The sequence below is a fragment of the Sarcophilus harrisii genome, chromosome 2 (assembly GCF_902635505.1).
Source record: "Sarcophilus harrisii chromosome 2, mSarHar1.11, whole genome shotgun sequence".
NCBI classification, from domain to species: Eukaryota; Metazoa; Chordata; class Mammalia; order Dasyuromorphia; family Dasyuridae; genus Sarcophilus; species Sarcophilus harrisii.
Genome location: NC_045427.1, coordinates 486,236,336 through 486,255,705, shown reverse-complemented (window position 1 = coordinate 486,255,705; position 19,370 = coordinate 486,236,336). Strand labels below are relative to the sequence as shown.

Here is a 19,370-nt window from a genome sequence, read left to right as displayed (position 1 = left end):
GGTTCAAACCCTAATCCTGTAATTTACTGCCTGAATGACCATGGGAAATTCACTTTACATCCTACTGTAGTGACAGCTAGGTAGCACAGATCCCTGGAACACTCTAAGTACTTAATAAATGCTTGTTTCCTTCCATCTTCTTCGAAAGACCTGATCCTATGAGTTTTAGCTTTGCTATTTATAGTGACTTACGTCACTTTAGGTCACATCTAAGGTAGTAGAGGTTACCATAACCTCTGATTCCAAATCTAGTATTCTTTAAACTCTACTGCACTGCCTCGTGGATGCCAACAACTTATTCCATGACTTGTTCCTTGCTATGGCTAATGGGAATAAAATCTAGGAATGTTTTATAAAATACATGTATAATCTTTTCACTTGAATGTCAGAATATTCTGACCGCCATAAAGCAATTTCTTTGAGTTCATCATCTAAGCTTTGGCCTTCCAACTAAAAGCAGGTGGCCTTGGATGTTATCCTTTAAATGACCTTCAGTGTTTGCCAAAGGAATAAATTGCTGTCCTCCATGTTTTGTCTCTGCCTCCCCTTACACACAGAAAAGTAGGGGAGGGGAGGAGAGAGTCCACTGGAGGCAGAATATTTTAATGTTAAATGCACATTTAGGGGAGTACAGAGAAACTTTATTTAGGTCCATGCACAAAGATAGTTGAAGTTCATTCATCAGCTTGACTGAGCAAGATTGTCTTTCCCTGTGCATGCTCCTAGAAGAAAATGTTCACAAATGGAAGATATTTTCACATTAAATTGCCCTGGAATAATACAATCTCTGACACAGTATAGATAAATCTGCTGTCTTAACCCAAGATTTCTCTATCCAGTATAATCTAGGAGTTGAGAATTGAGCCTAAAGCCCCAGTCACTTTTCTTCAGTGAGAAACTCTGGGCTAGATTATCTTGGGGCTCTGTACTTTATGACTCAGACTCAGAGGTTTTCTTAAAGGAAAACAAAGTAAAAGAATTGGGGATTGCTGTCCTTTTTCCCAGCTTCTCAAGCAGTGCACTCATTTGAAGACAAAAAGTAGAACTGAGTTACTACTTTGTGGTCTGCTTTGTTTATAGTGGAGAGAAGGAATAGGGGCTGAGCTTGTGATTTCTTTGATATAGAGAATTTTTCCTAATGTACTTTCTTTGTGATTCAGAGTCTTAGTGAATTGCCTAGAATGCTGAAAGATTGCCAAGAGTCAAGGTCTGTATATATGTGAGGTGAGATTTGAAACTGGTTCTTGAACCAGCTTTCTGTCCTGTATACCACACCTGCTTTGTAGACTAGTAGGAGAAAACCAAAAAAACAACCCTCCCCACCCCCACATTCATTTATTTTCTATTATTCGTTTTTTGAGGGCTTTGGAGCAAGATGTGTCTACTGTTTGGTTCCCTGCATGCTTTAGGATAAGGGCAATTAGTGTAGCATAGTGGATAGAGCACCTGAGACAGAAAGATGAAATCTGGGCTCAGAGACTAGCTGTGTGATCCTGGGCAAGTCACTGAACCTCAGTTTCCTCATCCATAAAATGAGCTGGGCAAGGAAATGGCAAATCATTTCAGTATCTTTGCCAAAAAAATCCCAAATCACAAGGGGTCAGCTATAATAATAAATGAGCAACAATGTTTTAGAATAATAGTGTGGACCATTCTTTTTTTTTTTCTCTTTCAATGGTAAGGGAAGAGGGGGGAGAAAGAGGAGGTAGTGATCATGTTGGAAGAAGAACAAGAACATGAAGGAAAAGGAGAGGAAGAAATAGAAGAAGAGGAGAAAGAGAAGGAGGAGGAGGATAACGGTGTCATCACAACCACCAACAAACAAGAGGAAGAAGTATCATTGAAGCATTTTTTAAAAAGTACATAGAGGAGAAAATAAGGAAGGCCAGAATGGAGTGCAGACAAGTGGGTCAGCTCTGAAAGGTGCATGGTGAATCACTTCTTGGCCCTTTACAGGCAGGATCATATGTATATGTGTATGTAATTAAAGAGAATAGCTGGCTGTTAAAAAGTGTGTGGACCATGCAAGGCATGTGGCTTTGTGCATGTGCATGAAATCTTGCCTCTCCTGTTTTCCTAAATCTCTCCTCTTTTCTCCACTGCCCATCTCCTCTTTTCTTTCACCTGTTTTCTTAAGACAATTATCTGCTGACCATTTGCTCCTTTTGCTCCTTTCTCTCCTTCTCTTTCTCTCCCTTTTCTCCTCTGTTGCAACTCCCCCCTTCCTCATCCTTTAGAACTGCCTTGGAGTGTATGACTAGAGAGATAAAGGGAACTCTCTTACATCATAGTCACTAAGTGAAACCAAATATCCTTTCTCATTGTCTCTGTGTGGTGAGTGGCAGTGAGGCTGCTGGGTTCATTCTTGCTGCTGGATTGTTGATGGAGAGCCTGAAGATAAAACCTGGATACAGTCCATTAAGTAGGCAGCTAGATGCCCATGGGGTTGGTTCTGCTGTGTGTCTTTAACTCATCACCTTAGATACATTTGATTCTACTGCCTCTTCCCTCCATCTTTTGCTCCTTAAAGGGTGGATGAGTGGTGAACGTGTTTTCCCCTCTCTCCTTTCCAGGTATCCAGTTACCTCAGTTACCTTTCCCCTCCCCCCTTGCTCCTCCCTGCGCTTTATTATCCAACTTTCATCCCTTTTCTTTAGCAACACCCTATATTCTGGAACTCCTTTGTCCCCTCAAGCTGCTAAAGTAGGCCCTAGGTTGTTCATGGATAATAAAGGCTCATTTTGATGGTATCCCAGGGAAGATCCATATTTTCACTAAGCTATCAGTGCTTTAGATCCAAGCAACTGGAAGAGAGGTTTTGAGTCAGGGGCCCTTTTCCTACAATCTCTTAAATTATACTGTATTGGTGGCTACTCCTACTCCCACCCAAGCTGAGGGAGCCACCATGGTGCATTAGAGGGAACACTGGACTGGGAATTAGAAGACTTTCTGATGTAGCTCTGTCGTTGATTTGCTGTGTGATCCTAGATATATGACTTCACCACTCTAGACCTCAGGTTCCTTGTCTCTAAAATGAGGAGGTCAAATTAGATCATCTCTGAGATCACAGGAAGGCCTAATAGCCTGAGTTTCTGTGACTTTATTAACTCAGAATGATGTTTCATTAAATTGCTTCTGACTGGTCTCTGGAGATGATACTGTTAATCTACTGTCTTAGCAATAATATGTATATACGGAGTGATGTCTATTTTTCTTTAGCAACCTCCAATGCCCTACTCTTCTCCCAAATAAAATTTGTTTCATTTTATTTATTAAGAGATAAGCATTAAAAAAAATGATTTCCTGATCCTTACTGCCCTTGATATCCAAGCACTTAGCAGACTGATTTTCCAAGAGTGCCTAATTTTCCAGATGGTGTGGGGTCATTGTACCAAGTTTCTTCCTTTTACATATCCTCCCATGGGAACAGGCTCCTCTCTAAAACTTATTTATGTTCAGCCTGGTCTTCCCAGGGTCAGATGGTACACTACACCACACTTAAAGATTCTGTATTCAGATTGTACTTTGGAAAAAGGAATGTTTTAGGCTTTGGAGTTCAAATCTTCAGGCAACTCCTCTTCCTTGTCTCCCATTATGGATCTGGAAACCCCTAATGTAATCTTGTTTTTTTGTTTTTGTTTAGGATCTGTGATTTCATAGGATCATTGATTTACAGCTGGCAGAGACCTTAGAGGTCTTTGAGTTCAATTACCTTACTTTATAGATGAGAAAGCTCAATGCAGTTGAGAGACTTTATAGATGAGCCTCAATGCAATTGAATGATTTGCTAAGCATCAAATAGTAAGGGCCAAGTAGCAAGATTTGCACCAGGTCTTCCTGACTCCCAAGTTCAGTATTGCTATTCTTGCTATTCTGCTTCATGCAGTTCTGAGTGAAGAACTCCTTTTACCAATGCAAGTCATGCCTTCTCTGCAATTAATAGTTTTTAGTTTACAGGGGTCCTCAAACTTTTAAAATAGGGGGCCAGTTCATTTTCCCTGAGACTGTTGGAGGGCTGGACTATAGTAAAAACAAAAATTTGTTTTGTGGGCCTTTAAATAAAGAAACTTCATAGCCCTGGGTGAGGGGGATAAACGTCCTCAGCTGCCGCATCTGGCACGCGGGTCGTAGTTTGAGGACCCCTGGGAACATTAAGAGTTTAAGAGTTATATAGCAACTGATTATTAGGGCCAGCACTTGAACTCATTTTCCTGATGCTCAGGCCAACTCTGTCCACTAAATAAACTCCTTTATGTCACCTTCATAGCACTGAGATTTCTTCTGTTCTCTCCCCTTCCACAGCCACTATGTTAGTTTAGACCTTCATCAACACTTCCTTGAACTAGCCTTCTAATTGATCTCCTTGACTCCAGGCTCTTCCTTTACCATCTTCCTTACAGCTGCTAAAGTGTGGGTCTCACCAGGTCTCTTTCTTGCTCTATAAACTCCAGGAGCTCCCTAGTTAGGATTGTAGCTCTAGAGTTAGAGGGGCCACCAGAGACCATTGAGTCTAACCACCTGATTTCACAGATAAGAAACTAAGACTTAGGGTACTTTTAGTGACTTGCTTAATGTTGACTCTGAAACTGAATGCAAACTCTGATGTTTTGGCATTTAAAGCCCTTTACAACCTGATTCTGACTTAGCTCTTCAGTCTTTTCACATGTAAAGACCATATTGGCCATCTTGGCAGTACCATTTATAATCCTCTGTCTCCTTTTTCCATGCTCCCCAGAGCCTTTCCCTGCCTGGAATACACTCCCTCTACACCCCCTTTTAAAATCTCTAGTATCTTTGTAGTCAACTCAAATACCACTTGAAGTGAGACTTTTCCTGATCTGCTCAGGTGCTAGTGTCTTCCCCCCACCCAAATTATCCTGTTTATTTCACATACTATTATTTTGTATGTGTTTTTATGTATATATGTTATCTTTTCTAACAGAATGGAAGTTTCAGTTGTCCCTACATACCCACAGAGCTTAGTACAAAGTCTGGCATTTTTGTTTTTTATTTCAGTTGTCTGAGTCCTTTCCGATTCTGATCCAGTTTTGGGGTTTTCTTGACAAAGACACTGACGTGGTTTGCAATTTACTTTTCTAGCTCTTTTTACAGTTGAAGAAACTGAGGCAAACAGGGTTAAGGTCTTACAGCTAATCAGTGTCTGAAACTTGATTTGAATTCATGAAGATGAGGCTTCCTGACTCCATGTCCAGTACTATATCCACTAAGCCACCTAGGTAAATATTTTTTGATTGATTGAACCTCTGGTTGTTTCCAGTGACTGTCTCAGGCACATAACTAATTTCAGTGCAGGTACTTATTCCTGAGAGGAAATTGGTATTCTTTTCTTATCTGTTAAGGGAGTTGATCCATGTATTGTATAACTTATGTGTGTGAGATAGGTAGTGATAAAGAACCAGAGGGGAAATCCATTTCTGTGTTCTCAATTTCCCCTCTCTTCCCCACAGTCTTCACTATAAATAATGCAAATGCTTAACAGTAAGGCATTTGGGATTCCCCTGAACATAGACTAGTCATCTCCTCCAAGTTTTCTTGTCCTCAGCCCCCTTTTGGAGCAATAGCTGAAATTGCTCTCTTGAAAGTTGCTAGTGACCTCATAATTGCCAGTTTTGATATCCTTTTCTCAAGCCTCATCTTCTTCACATTTTGATATTGTCAGTCACTCTTTTTTGGATACTATCTTCTTAGGTTTTCATGATTCTTCTTTCCCTGGTTCTCCTCCTACCTGCCTGACATTCTTCCATCCCTTTGCTGGATTCGTTGTGGTTCAGTCATTTCTATTCTGTCCCACGCTTTGTGACACAGCTCAATCAGGTCTCCCTGACTTTGTGCTTGGCTTGTCACTCTTTCTACTTCACCACCTAACTGTCCTGATGTTCATTTAGGTCACTTTATTTACTAGGTTTCCCATAGGATTTATTTTGATGATTTCATTAGCTTCTATGGATTCAATTATCAGCTCAATTATCATCTCTACAGATTCTTTAATCTATTTATCTCACCCTAACTTTTCTCATGACCTCCATTCTCACATCTCTTATTATCTGTTAGATATTGGAACGTCTCAATAGCCACCTCAAATTTAATGTGTCCAAAACAATTCATCTTTTCTTCCATATCCTCCCTTCTTTATCACTGTTATTGTTGTGAATACTCCCATTCTCCCAATCACATAGACTTGATATTAAAGTGTCATCCTTGACTCCTTTCTTGGTCTCACCCCACATAATCGATAAGTTGACAAATCTGATCATTTTTTACCTTCACAACATCTCTCATGTGTGTCTCTCTTTGCTCATAACAGCCACCACCTTGGTGAAGGATCTTGTCACTTCAGCCTTGGACTAGTACAGTAACCTCCTGGTGGTTCTCCCAGCTTCAGGTTTCTTCCCAGTCCCTCAGTTATCAAAATGGTCTTCCTAAAGTGCAAGTCTACCCTCTTCCCCCTCTTTCATTCAATAAACTCTAGTGGATCCTTATCACCTCCAGGAGCAAAAAGAGAATCTTGTGTTTGGCCTTTTGTTGTTTTTTGTGGGTTTTTGACTTTGTGTAAGCCTTTCCCAGTCTGTCCCCTTCCTGTTTCCAGTATTGTTTTATCTTTATAATCATGGATGGATATTAGATAATTTATTTTTTATAGCTTTGTAAGTGATTTTTCAGTGTTGCTGTTAGTGTTGCATACATTCCTGTACCCCATTTTATTTATCCATTCCTAAATTTATGGGCATTCCTTTAATTAGGTTGTAGGATCATAGATTTAGATCTATAAAGGACCTGAGAGGGCATTCTGCAGATAAGGCCCAGATAAGCTAAGTGGTTTATAGGAGGTCACACAGGAAGCAAATGGCAGAGCTGAGATTTGAACTCTGTTCCTGTGATTTCAGTTCGCTAGATATTAGGATGGAAACTAGACTTTTCAGGGAAAGAGAATGGGTTTTTTTAAAACAGGCATAGAAAGTGATCATCAATAAACAAAGTCAAGTAGTTAAGTTCCTTGCCTCTGGTCTGTAGTTTAAAGAAATGAAACACTCCTTTTCTTGGCCTGGCTTCCCCGTCTCTCTTCCTTGGGAAATCTTGGATACAATTCTTTTTTGTTTCACCAGACACTCTTGTCAGTTTCCCTCCCTCCTTCCCTCCCCATCTAGTTTCTCTCTCCCTCTTTTTTATGTTTAACAGGGCCTCTCATTGGTTTGGGATTGATTGAGGTTAAGGAGGCTTGCCAGATGCATCCAGTTGTTTGCTGAATGCAGCCTCAAATCTCTGAGCTGCTTGGGCTTTGTGCCAGTGAAGCTGCAGTGGGCTAGGGGCATCCATTGGCATTAAGCCTACATCCCCAACAGAACTCATCCATTCCCTTCTCATATTTATTCTCTCTCTCTCTTCCTCTTTTTTTTCCACGTTCCTAGTCTGGCCTTTCCCTTTCTAGCCTGAAACACTCCTTTTTATCTTATATTCCTGCTGGGTTTTCTGGTTCATCTGTTTAAGAGGGAATTCTGCTAAAGTGGAAAGAGTAAGGGACTTGGGCTCAATTCTATACTTGTCATTTATAAATGATGTGACCATAGGAAAGTCACTTTTACCTTTCCCTGTACACGGTAGTTGTACTGTGTGCTGATATGCTTCAGGCTACACCTGTAAAAGGTCTACTCTCACACTGTCACTGGGACATTTTTGCATCCCTCTGCTCCCTGACTGAACGGCAGACCTTTCATATTTTGTGTTTTATCGGTTGGTTAACAAGAGGCCCGAAAAGGTATCCACACTCTTCTTTTTAGTGAGCTATCAACTGTACTGAGCCTCTCCTGGGCTCTTTCCTTCTGAACTTTATTTTCATATCACACATTTGGACCCATTGCTTATGGCTCAGAGTTGCTTATTTCACATGTGATTGACCTTTCTCTTTAGACAGTGACTGCCTTGAAATTAGGGTGCATGTCTATTAGGGTTAGAGACTGGTTAGAGTAAAAAAGGTGTTCAAATGAAGAGTCCTATGTTTGAATCCTGCCAAGGACATGATCTGCATGTAGTAGTTTGGTTAAATTGGTTAAATTAAGAGTTAGGGGAGAGAGAGATAAGTCATGTTCACAGAGAATGGAATTTATTGATTTCAACAAAGGATATAGCCAGGATATATATCACCCTAGGACATAGCTACCCTTTGATTTGATTTGGAACATGCAGCAGTTGATGTGAATAGCAGACATTCCATCCAAGAGCTGATCAACGGCTGTACTTTATATTCCCACCCAAGTCGTGCCCAGTGGAAGTTAACTTAAGCTCTTTCAGGGGAGGGACTATCTCACTCACGTATTGATCACCTCAGTGTCTGCCACAGTGGTTGAAGTCTAGTAAACATGTGTTGACTGATTAATTGATTGAACATTGAGCCTTAAGCTGTTTTGGAGTTAGCAATAAACAAAAGGAATTTGACGTCCTTTAAAAAAAAAACAAAACAAAACTAGATTGAACAAGTCCCAGACACTTTTTAGTATAATAATCTTGAGGGACAACCTTGATTTGGTGGATAGAGATGGCCTCAGAGTCAGAAAGAACAGGGTTCAAGTTCAGTCTTGCCTGTATTGCCTGTATGACACTGGAGTCACTAGGAATTACCTCTTTTAATTGAAATCACATATCTAAGATATCCCTAATCTTTAGTGAACTAGAAAAAGAATGCAAAGGCAGGTCTTGGGATTCAGCTGGTGATTCCTCAGTTAGGAATTCCTTAGTCATAAGGTTTCTTTCTGTTCCTTTTGGCCATGGCACACAATCTGATCAGACTATCTCACTGCTTGAGGAGGTGGTGCAATGGTTACAGTTTGGGATCTGGTTTCAGGTTTAAATCCAGCCTCAGACACTTCCTGCCTCAGTTTCCTCACCTGTAGAGATAATAATAACATAACTTTCAGGGCAGTTGTGAGGACAAACTGAAGTAATATTTATAAAGTGCTTTGTCAACCCTAAAGTGTCATACAAATTGTTTTTTGTTCTTTTTAGTTATTTAATATGAGTTTTGTTTTCCTCATAGATACCAGTCAATCAACAAGCACTTATTGACTATCTACAATGTTTGAGGACTGTGCTTGGGGATACATGTGCAAAGGAGAGGTAGTCTTTTCCCTTAAAGACTTTATATAGTCTATTAGAGAGCTATAGCATATTCACAGATAAATAAACACTGTATATGGATGTATGTATACATTTATATAGACATAATGCATAAGTACCATAAAAACATAATCAGATGTGCACAATACATTAAGAGATGTACATTACATAATGGCTATCTATTATTATGTGTATATGTGTTATATATGTATATATAATGTGTGTATATATATATATATATATAGTATATGTATGTGTATATATGCTTATGTGACACCTCGTATGATGCTTCATATACTTATCTGAGTTTCACAAAACCCCTATGAAGCCAATGGCAAAAATGCTTATTCCCATTCTATAGATGCAGAAACTGAGCCTTATAGCCTTTTTAGAGATTTACTCATGTCTTGCTGCTAGTAAATATAATAATAGGGGATTTTAAACTTTGGGTTTTCCTATTCCAAGCCCAACACTCTATCTGCTATTATAATACTTCCTCTTTCTGCCTAATTTATGTAAAGTGCTGAAGTGTTATATGAATGGTGACTCTCCCATCCCAGGGTTACTATAAGGAAAGCACTTTATAAACCTTAAAAGCCTTATAGAAGTGTGGTCTCTTATGAGGCAGTTCATCATCTCTGGTGTCCTGGAGTGGTGCTCCTGGAATGAGCAGAGCTCCAGTCCCAAAGAAAACTTGACTCTGTCTGGTAGCAACCTGATTTCCTCTCCCTTTTCCCACTCCTTGGGCCTTGTCTTCCATTCAAAAAAAGCATCTATTTTATGTACCAAAGCCAGACTATAAACATTATTGCTATATTTGGTCACCTCAACATACTTCATGATTTTCTGATTTTAGAGCAGTCGTTCTCAAAGGAATACACCATGGCACATTAGCTTGATGAGTGTTTGCTGGGTAAGGCGATTGTAAGTTTTGCTAGGTATGCTGCAAAAATTTTGAGGTTACGTTATTGTAGATATAAATTTAATATAAAAATGTTAATAATAATGATGATAGGTAACATTTATAGAATGGTCACTATGCTAAGTAATTTACAATTACAGCCCTGACAACAACCTCAGGAAGTAGATACTATTATTATCTCTGTTTTATAAATGAGGAAACCAAGGCAAACAGTTAAATGACTTGCCCAGAGTCACATGGATAGCAAATGTCTGTAGGTACTTTTAAATTCAGATCTTCCTCACTTCAAGTCCAACCTTCTATCTACTGTGCCATCTGCCTTACTCAGTATATGACAAGCATAATAGTCATGAAATACACAATATGGACTTATAGGCAAAACTATAGGCAGACCTTGAGCTCACACAGCATTGGACCAAAAAAACAAAAGCAAAAACAAACAAAACAGATCCCTCTCATTGACAGGAAACTGCGTGAATCTTCCTTAGGTTGCCAACATAAATGTACAGTGGGCTGGGATTCCTCTTGGCAAAGCATCCTGTGCTGTGACCCAGAACAGTGTTTGAGAATTATGTCTTTTAGACATAATTCTTTATAGAATAGAAAGAGTCCTTGATATTCAGAGTTGGAAGCCCTGGTTTAGATCTGGCTTCTGACAACTTGTGTGCAGGTGTGGCCGAATGGCAGAGCCTTTTAAATTCTCAGCTTCATCCCCTTTACTTTGAAGAGCTTGGACCAGCTGATTCCTGATTGAGATTCCCTGATCTGTGATTCTTTGATCTGCTCCTCTGATCCAAGAGGGATCTTTGAGGGAAGGGGTCCTTTCCACAGCTTGTCCAGTTCTACCTCCTGCAGTTTTGGCTTCCTGCATGAAGCTATCTTTTCGTGGAGCCTGGGTGCCAAGCAGGGTGGTGACTTTTTGCAAAGCCATCTTCATTTCCAGGAGTTTCTCTGTCTTAGAATAAACTTGCAAAGTGGTATTTAAGGTCCCTATACTTAGGAGGATGAGCCAATATGGTGCAGTGGGAAGAGCTAGAAAACTCTGTGAGGCAGCATAATGTAGCAGACAGAGCGCTAGACTTGGAATAAGGAAAACCTGGATTCAAATTATATCTCGGAGACTTACTGTGTAACCCTGAGCAACTTACTCTTCTATGCCTCGGTTTCCTAATCTATAAAATGAGAGGTTTAGGATCAATGACCTCTGAAGTTCTATTTAGTTCTGAATCAATGCTCCTATGATTCTATGAAGTCCATATAATCTCCTTGAGCTTTAGTTTCCAAATTTCTAAAATGAAGGGTTTGGACTGGGTGACCTCGAGGTCTTTTCCAGTCCTATGATATAACCCAGAAACACCAGAGTGCAATGTCCATACCGGAGAGCAGCTGTTTAAGGAAAGCTAATGACTACCATTTGTTTTCCAAAGAAAAGACTAAACAGGTCTATTTTCCTCTGGAGAGGAGGGGCTGAAATGGAAACAACTTTAGTTCTAGAAATGAAACCTTTGCTGGTGGTTTTATTTTGAGATGATGTGGACTGGTTTCTATGCCATTGTTTTGGCTTCGGCATCTTTCTCTCATAGATCCTATCCACCCCAGGGCTTTCTGAAAGCCGAGTGATAAAAGACTCTGAAAAGGGAGGGAGAGAGATGTCTGTTTTGTTCAGCCAGGATTGGGAAAATAGATGGGAGAGTCTGTGGATCCAGTTTGTGCCCCTTTACTAATCTTATTTCAAGCTGATTCGATCTAAAGTGTCTGATTAATGGGCAGGAGAGAAGAGCTTGACATTTTCAGGACCCAGAATGCTCAACACCCACGTCATTGAAGGAGGGGATGAATGGTGGAATTGTTCTGGGGAGGTGTCAAACCTTATTTAACTACCCTGGAGTGGAAGCCAAGAGCCAGGATAGCCTGCATCCCTATCAGGGTCCCAAGTGAGGGTAAGAGCAGGTCAGGAAACTCTTTTGATTTATGTTGCCTTCAGGGAGCTCTGCCTTAACTGCAGCCACCTCTTAACTGCTCCACTATTGAAACGGAAGATTCATATGGTTACTGATGCATTCATCAACATAAATCCTAGATCGAAGCAGATGTGCTAATAATAGTTCACGTTTGTTTAGCCACTCACAAACACCCGCTTCATAACCTGTTGAGGTACATGATCTAAATATTGTTGTTCCCATTCTTTGGGTGGGGAAAATTAAGGTCCTAAAGGAAACTGAGGGAACTGATAACATCAAGTTCATATGGTTAATAAATAGTAAAGCCATGATTGGAAACCATTTTACCTGACTCCAAATTCAGATTTCTTTTTCAGGAATTATTCAAGAACAGAATAGCTAGCTTATGTATTCTATATATACACCTTCCTTTTTCTCTTATAGCACCTAGTTTTTGATGTTGGGCAAGTAGGGAATAAAGAAGGAAATTAGGCTTAAACTATAATGATGCCATGAAAGGTTGGGTTGCTTGAAATATTCATAAATTTAATTAATTTATATTTCCCCAAGCACTAGATAAATAATCTAGAATTGATTTCAAGTCACAATGATTCTGTTTTTTCAGGCACAGTGGTAAAGAGGAATAGCAAGTAAGAAGAAGAGACATTGAATTTAGTCTCTATTCTGCCTTAGCTCCTTTTTGGCATTGTAGAAATCTGTTATTACAGCTAAGGGCATTGGTAGCAAAAAATAGTACCAGAATAGGGAAAGACCTTTGTTTTACTTGCCAGCAATTTTAGTGTGATTATGTTTAAGTCATTTCATTTCTCTGTGTTTCTGTTTCCTCTTCTTTAAAATATAAGGGTTGAACTAAACATCTCCTAAAATCTCTTTTATCTCCAAAATGTTCTATGATAAGGTAGACCACTGTGATGAAGGATTTCCCACTCTTTAAAACGAGAATAAATATGATGTAGTATAGCCAGAATTCAGAATTGGGAACTGAGAAACAATGAATTTCTGACTTTTCTTAGCTTTTAAGGCCCTACATCCACTGTCTAAAGTCATCTTACCTGTCCAACTTTATATCATATTATTTATTTATTCTCTGTGTTCTATGTTCCAGCCATATTCTAGAAACATTCATCTTGTAATGGGTCATTTCTGTGTCTTTGCCCAGAATGTCCTTTACTTTTGTCATTGGTTAATCTTCTACCCACCTTTTAAATTTCAATTCAAATACCACTTCCAGAAAGTCTTTCTAGATCTCTTCTTTGAACCTCAAGCACTTGGCCTGTCTTTTCATATGTGCATACTTATCATGTGACATTTTATATTCTAGCTATTATTGTTTTTGTTTTATCCTCTTTTATTCTAAGAATATGTCCTAGAATAGGACACTTCATCTTCCACCAGTGAGCCTTTGCATTTGTGGCTTTTCATACTTGGGGTGCCTTACCCCCTTCACCTCTGCCTTTTAATTTCTCCCGTGACACTCAGTTCTTGTCTCATCTCCTCCAGGAGACCTTTCTAGGTCCTCTAGCAACAAATACCTTCTCCTCTCAAAGAATCTTCTTGTACTCTATTAATTGTTCACCTGTAGCCTTCCTCTTTAGAATGTAAGTTCCTTGAGGAACTTGCATTTTGCTTTTCTTTGTATTTTCAATACTTTGCATAGTTCCTGGCTCTTATAAGTGCTCAATTATTGGTTATTGCATTAGTATATTGGAGGGCAGGCAGTGTGTCCTATTGGTTTCTTTGCTATGTATATTGCACGGTGTTCTGCACACTGAAGGTTGTTATAAATATTTGCTGAATTACTGAATGACCTTGTCTCAAATCCTGCTCCTCTGCTTATATCCATATAATACGGACAAATTACTTTTTTCATTTGGGGCCTCAGTTTTCTCATTGACAAAATGATTAGGTTGAAAGACATAACTGCTGATGTCCCTTCCATCTCTAACATTCTGTGTTGCAATATTTTGAGCGGTACCATTCCTCTGTGCTCTAACATTCCTTCCAGCTCTGTGTTTTGACATTTAGCATTCCTACTTGTTCACAAAAGTGAAGCCTGGTGTAAGTGAGGGCCCACATTCAGAATCATGGGATTAAGGGTTGAAAGGGGTTTTAGGGATCATGTAGTACAAACTAATTTTACAGTTCAAGAAACTGAGGCTCAGAGAAGTTGAGTAATTTGCTCTTGGTCACATGGCTAATAAGCATCAGAAGTAAGGTTAGACCATTAATTAGTCTTCAGGCTTTATGTCTACAACTCTGTCCACTGTGCTGTGCTGCTAATGCTGCATCATTTACTTTCCTGCCTGCCCCATCCTTCCCCCTCCCAAGTCTCGCTCCTATTTCATTAAAGTAACTTTTCAGGAGTGAGTACTTTTGGAGAGCTCAGTGAAATTTTATAGAGACTCATCTGGGTGAGTTGAGCTTGGATTTCAGGGAAAAGACTTTCTGGGTGAGTCGAGAACTTAAGGTTAGAAACACCTTTGTTGAGTTGAGAGAACAAGGCAAGACAGATGCTTTGTAGGCAACTAAAAGAAAGGCTTCCCTCATTTCGGGCTATGAAAAGAAACCTGGAACTTTCTGGGTGTAATTATGGTTAAAACCTGTATAATTAACTCTGAAAATTGGAGGTTGAGGAAGAATTAAAATAAATGCTTAGTGGAAATTTGAGACGAGGGATGGGCTCAAAGCAGTGGCGTATTACTCTGCAGAAGGCCAATGGAGCTTCCAAGTAAACAGGAGGAGGGATAAGTTAGATGTTATTGTATTGATTAATATTCATCCTTCAAGACATATAGTGGCTTTCCTTGTATTGTAGATCAGATTCAAGGTCATCCTCTTCTATTGCAAAGCTCTGTGCTTTGGTCCTCTTCCTTCCTTTGCCGACTCTTGCTCAATCTTAAGTAATCATCATTTCTTTATCCCTAAATCTTTCCCTTTCTTTTTATCAAGCTGTTTCTTCTCTCTCTTTATCCAGACAATTGATTCCTTGGGGCCTCTGAAAAGTTTTTGTGTCTTGACTAAAGCTGAGTTGAGTCTAGCTGAGCCTCATTCTGTCCAGAGTTAGAATTCTCATAGGATCATAGATTCAATGTAAGAAGGGTCCCTTTGTTCAATTCACTCATTTTATAGATGAAGAAACTTGAAGTCCAAGTAATTATAACTTATCCAAGATCACATAGATAATGAGCCTCAGAAGTGGGATTTGAATACAGGTTTTCTAGATTCAGAATCAAAACCTTGCTATATATAACACATTCCTATGGCTCTTCCTTCCTCTCAGATTCCTACCAAATTTACATTTATTCATGGCCACCGCTCTGAAATTCACTCATTAATTTAATACATATTTATTATATTCCTACTGTATACTGAGGCACTATGGTGTATATTGCAGGATACAAATATAAGACAAGGTCCCTGCCTTTAAGGAGCTTTATAGGGAGATTATATATTCAATAAATTCCATAAGCATTATTTTAACCTCCATTATGTATTTATTAGTGGGCAAAAACTTTTTTTAAATTTTATTATAGCTTTTTATTTACAAGTTATATGCATGGATAATTTTTCAGCATTGACAATTGCCAAACCTTTTGTTCTAATTTTTCCTCTCCTCCCTCTCCCTCCCCCCCACCATGGCAGGTAGACCAATACATGTTAAATATGTTAAAGTATATGTGAAATACAATATATGTATACATGTACATACAATTATTTTGCTGCACAAGAAGAATCGGACTCTGAAATAGTGTACCTATTACCTGTGAAGGAAATAAAAAATGCAGGTGGACAAAAACAGAGGGATTGGGAATTCTATGTAGTGGTTCATAGTCATCTCCCAGAGTTCTTTTGCTGGGCATAGCTGGTTCAGTTCATTCCTGCTCCATTAGAACTGATTTGGTTCATCTCATTGTTGAAGATGGCCATGTCCATTAGAATTGATCAAATGATCTCCTGGTCCTGCTCGTTTCACTGAGCATCAGTTCATGTAAGTCTCTCCAGGCCTTTCTGAAATCATCCTGTTGGTCATTTCTTACTGAACAATAATATTCCATAACATTCATGTACCACAATTTATTCATCTATTTCCAGTTGAGGGGCATCCACTCAGTTTCCAGTTTCTGGCCACTACAAAGCATTGCCTCCACTATTTAGAAGAGGTATCAGCCCTCCCTGAATTCTCCGTTCACACCTTTGGTGGCAGGGCTTGCCAAGTCCTGACATCCAACTTTCACCTGTGGTTCCAAAGAAACTGCAGCGTGCACAGTGACCACACTCTGATAAAACCATCTTGGCAAATGGGCTAAACCACACAGTCTCATACCAGTCGGTCAGTTATTAGGGGGGTGTCTACCCCAAGCACATGAAGACTCTGATTTTGAGCATTTCTATCCCTTATACTACTGAGAATGGGAAATATAAAGTCAAATCAACAAACCCTTATTAAATTAAATATTAAATGTGTGCCGGGCACTGGGCTAAATATTGTGCCAAGCCCTGTTTATAGTGGCTAGAAGCTGGAAAATGAATGGATGCCCATCAATTGGAGAATGGTTGGGTAAATTGTGGTATATGAATGTTATGGAATATTATTGTTCTGTAAGAAACGACCAGCAGGAGGATTTCAGAGAGGCTTGGAGAGACTTACACGAACTGATGCTGAGTGAAATGAGCAGAACTAGAAATCATTATACACTTCAACAACGATAGTGTATGAGGATGTATTCTGATGGAAGTGGATTTCTTCAACAAAGAGAAGATATAACTCAGTTTCAATTGATCAATGATGTACAGAAGCAGCTACACCCAGAGAAGGAACACTGGGAAATGAATGTAAACTGCTTGCATTTTTGTTTTTCTTCCTGGGTTATTTATACCTTCTGAATTCAATTCTCCCTGAACAACAAGAGAACTGTTCGGTTCTGCACATATATATTGTGTCTAGGATATACTGCGACATATTTAACATGTATAGGACTGCTTGCCATCTGGGGGAGGGGGTGGAAGAAGAGAGGAGAAAAATTGGAACAGAAGTGAGTGCAAGGGATAATGTTGTAAAAAATTACCCTGACATAGGTTCTGTCAGTAAAAAGTTATTATAATAAAATAAAATAAAAAACAAATATTGTGCCAAGAACAAGGAAGTACTCTTCACTCTTGGTGATAGTGGGTTTGCTATTGTTTACTCCTTTCAATGGATTGTGGTACTGAAGGTTCAGGGATGGTAGTGACAGCTTTCACTTCTATAGCTCAGATATTTACTTCAAACCAGCAATTAAGAGTTAAGCCAGAAAATTTTACTCTGAAGCTCTGTTGCTAGATTGCAGCTTTAAAGGAAGGGATAAAAAGCAAAAGAGACATATTGGGCCTTCATGAACAGTTGACATGAGTGAGAGGACAGAGGCTACATCCACATGAATATGTAACTATGGAATTGTGCCTTGGAGTCAGTCCCTGATGTGAGTGTTTGGAGAGCCTAGTTCCTCCTAAAACTAGGAAGAATAAGCAAAGAGGGAACTATATTTCTAGAACCTTCTCCAAGCAACTCCTAGAGCTCTCATGGACCATATTGCTTGAATCTCATCTCTGTGAGCTATTATTTTTTTTCTTTACATTTTCTATTATATTTATTCTCAAATCAAATATCATTTGGTATAACCATTGAACTTTTCACAATCTTTTTTTAAAGGTAACTTCTTATTTCATGTTCTTATAAAATGCTTGGTCTTTTCTACTATTCCCATTCATCCTACCTTGCCCACCAACTTAGGAGTAAATTTGGGTAAAGAAAAATTCTCCATGACTCATTCTCCTAGGCAAATAGCCTTCAGAACTCCCACCCTGGTAGCCTTCCTTTGATGGCCTAGGATCTTCCCCAAAGATCCTACCTACAATTGGGGTTCACCAACTTCCTTTCCATTTTATTGTAATGAACGATAGGTCTTGGCTGTTGGTTTTTCAGCATATTTAAACAGTTTAGGAATTTTATATCCACATATTTATTTGGAAGGAATGTGAGTGACCTTGCTGACAATATAATTTTGTTGTTAATGGTGGTTTTATGGTTACAACCTATTGTATTAAACCTGTGGAAAGCTTTCTTTGAATGAGAACAATTTCATCTGTGGCATAGCACTGAGCTTAATTTTGAGAAGGAAAATGTATAAATAATACACTATTTTCATTCAGTGTGGATTAGTATTTGAAAGAATGTATCTATTCATTGTGAATCCAATACTATTTTAATAATACTTGTAGGAACTAAATTTCAGTTCTTTTTTTTTTCTCTTAGTTTTTGTGTTTGAAGAACATTCGGACCTTCTTGAAAGTCTGCCATGATAAGTTTGGGTTGCGGAACAGTGAGCTGTTCGATCCTTTTGACCTGTTTGATGTCCGAGATTTTGGGAAGGTAAGCTTTGTTTTATCCATGGTTAACATCTCTGCTGGCTCATGCCAAACTGATGGCTGTCAGAGAATCACAGAAGGTGAACTGAATAAACATAGCAAGTTTGGACAACTCTAAAACAAAGACATGGTTTGGGAAACTCTAAAACAAAAGCACAGCTTGTTTTCCCTATGCCTCAGGTGTTTGACAGGTGTAGATTAGGTTATGTTACAGAACGATTCAGAGGTCAAATTGTTGAAATACTAGTGAAAATAAGAAAGGATGTTTTAAATCAGAGTATATAAGAAGACTTTTATGGAGACATAAAGAGGGAAGAAAGAGCCCCCAAAACAATATATACAGTCAAAATTTGTTGACTGTGATGATGTCAACAAATTCATCATGGAGAGACAACAAAACTCTGATTAATTACATTGGTTAATGTTAACCCTTTACTATTAAAGTTGCACTGCATCCCTCTTTCCTGTTAATTGGCAGTCTAATTTTTTTTCAGGTGATATACTCCGTAAAGTGGTTATGCGTTTGTTGTAAAGTATCTGTAGTATCAAAACAACACTAACAATTTATTTTTTAAAAGAAAGCATCATTTAATATAATAATTTAGAATGAGGCTATGCATATGCAATGATAGGGTTTTGTAAATTTGATCCTGGTGGCTTAGAGTTGAAATTTAGGGTTTTATTGACAGCTGGTGATATGTAAGAAAAAAAGGGAAGGACATTTATTCCAATCTCAAATCTGACTTCCTTCAAGACTCAGATCAAGTCCTACTTCTGCAACAAGCCTTTCTTGATCCTTCCATTTGTTACGGCCTTCCACTTTTAAGATTACTTTCCATCTACTCTCTATATATGTTTGTACATATGCATGTCCACATGATGTCTTCTCAATTAGACTGTAAGCTTCTTGTGAGGGTCAACATTACTGAGATGGCTTGAGGATTAAGTAGAAC

The 19,370-nt window shown here is 38.9% G+C and overlaps 1 protein-coding gene across 7 annotated transcripts in view; it reads left to right on the top strand.

The window, feature by feature from the left end:
* Positions 1-19,370, top strand: part of VAV2 (vav guanine nucleotide exchange factor 2) — a 433,076-nt gene that overhangs the window by 70,153 nt on the left and 343,553 nt on the right. For all 7 annotated transcript variants that reach the window (XM_031949439.1, XM_031949436.1, XM_031949435.1 and 4 more), the window contains exon 2: positions 18,305-18,421. In XM_031949439.1, the coding sequence (XP_031805299.1) occupies positions 18,305-18,421 (117 nt within the window). The remainder of the gene's footprint in view (positions 1-18,304; positions 18,422-19,370) is intronic.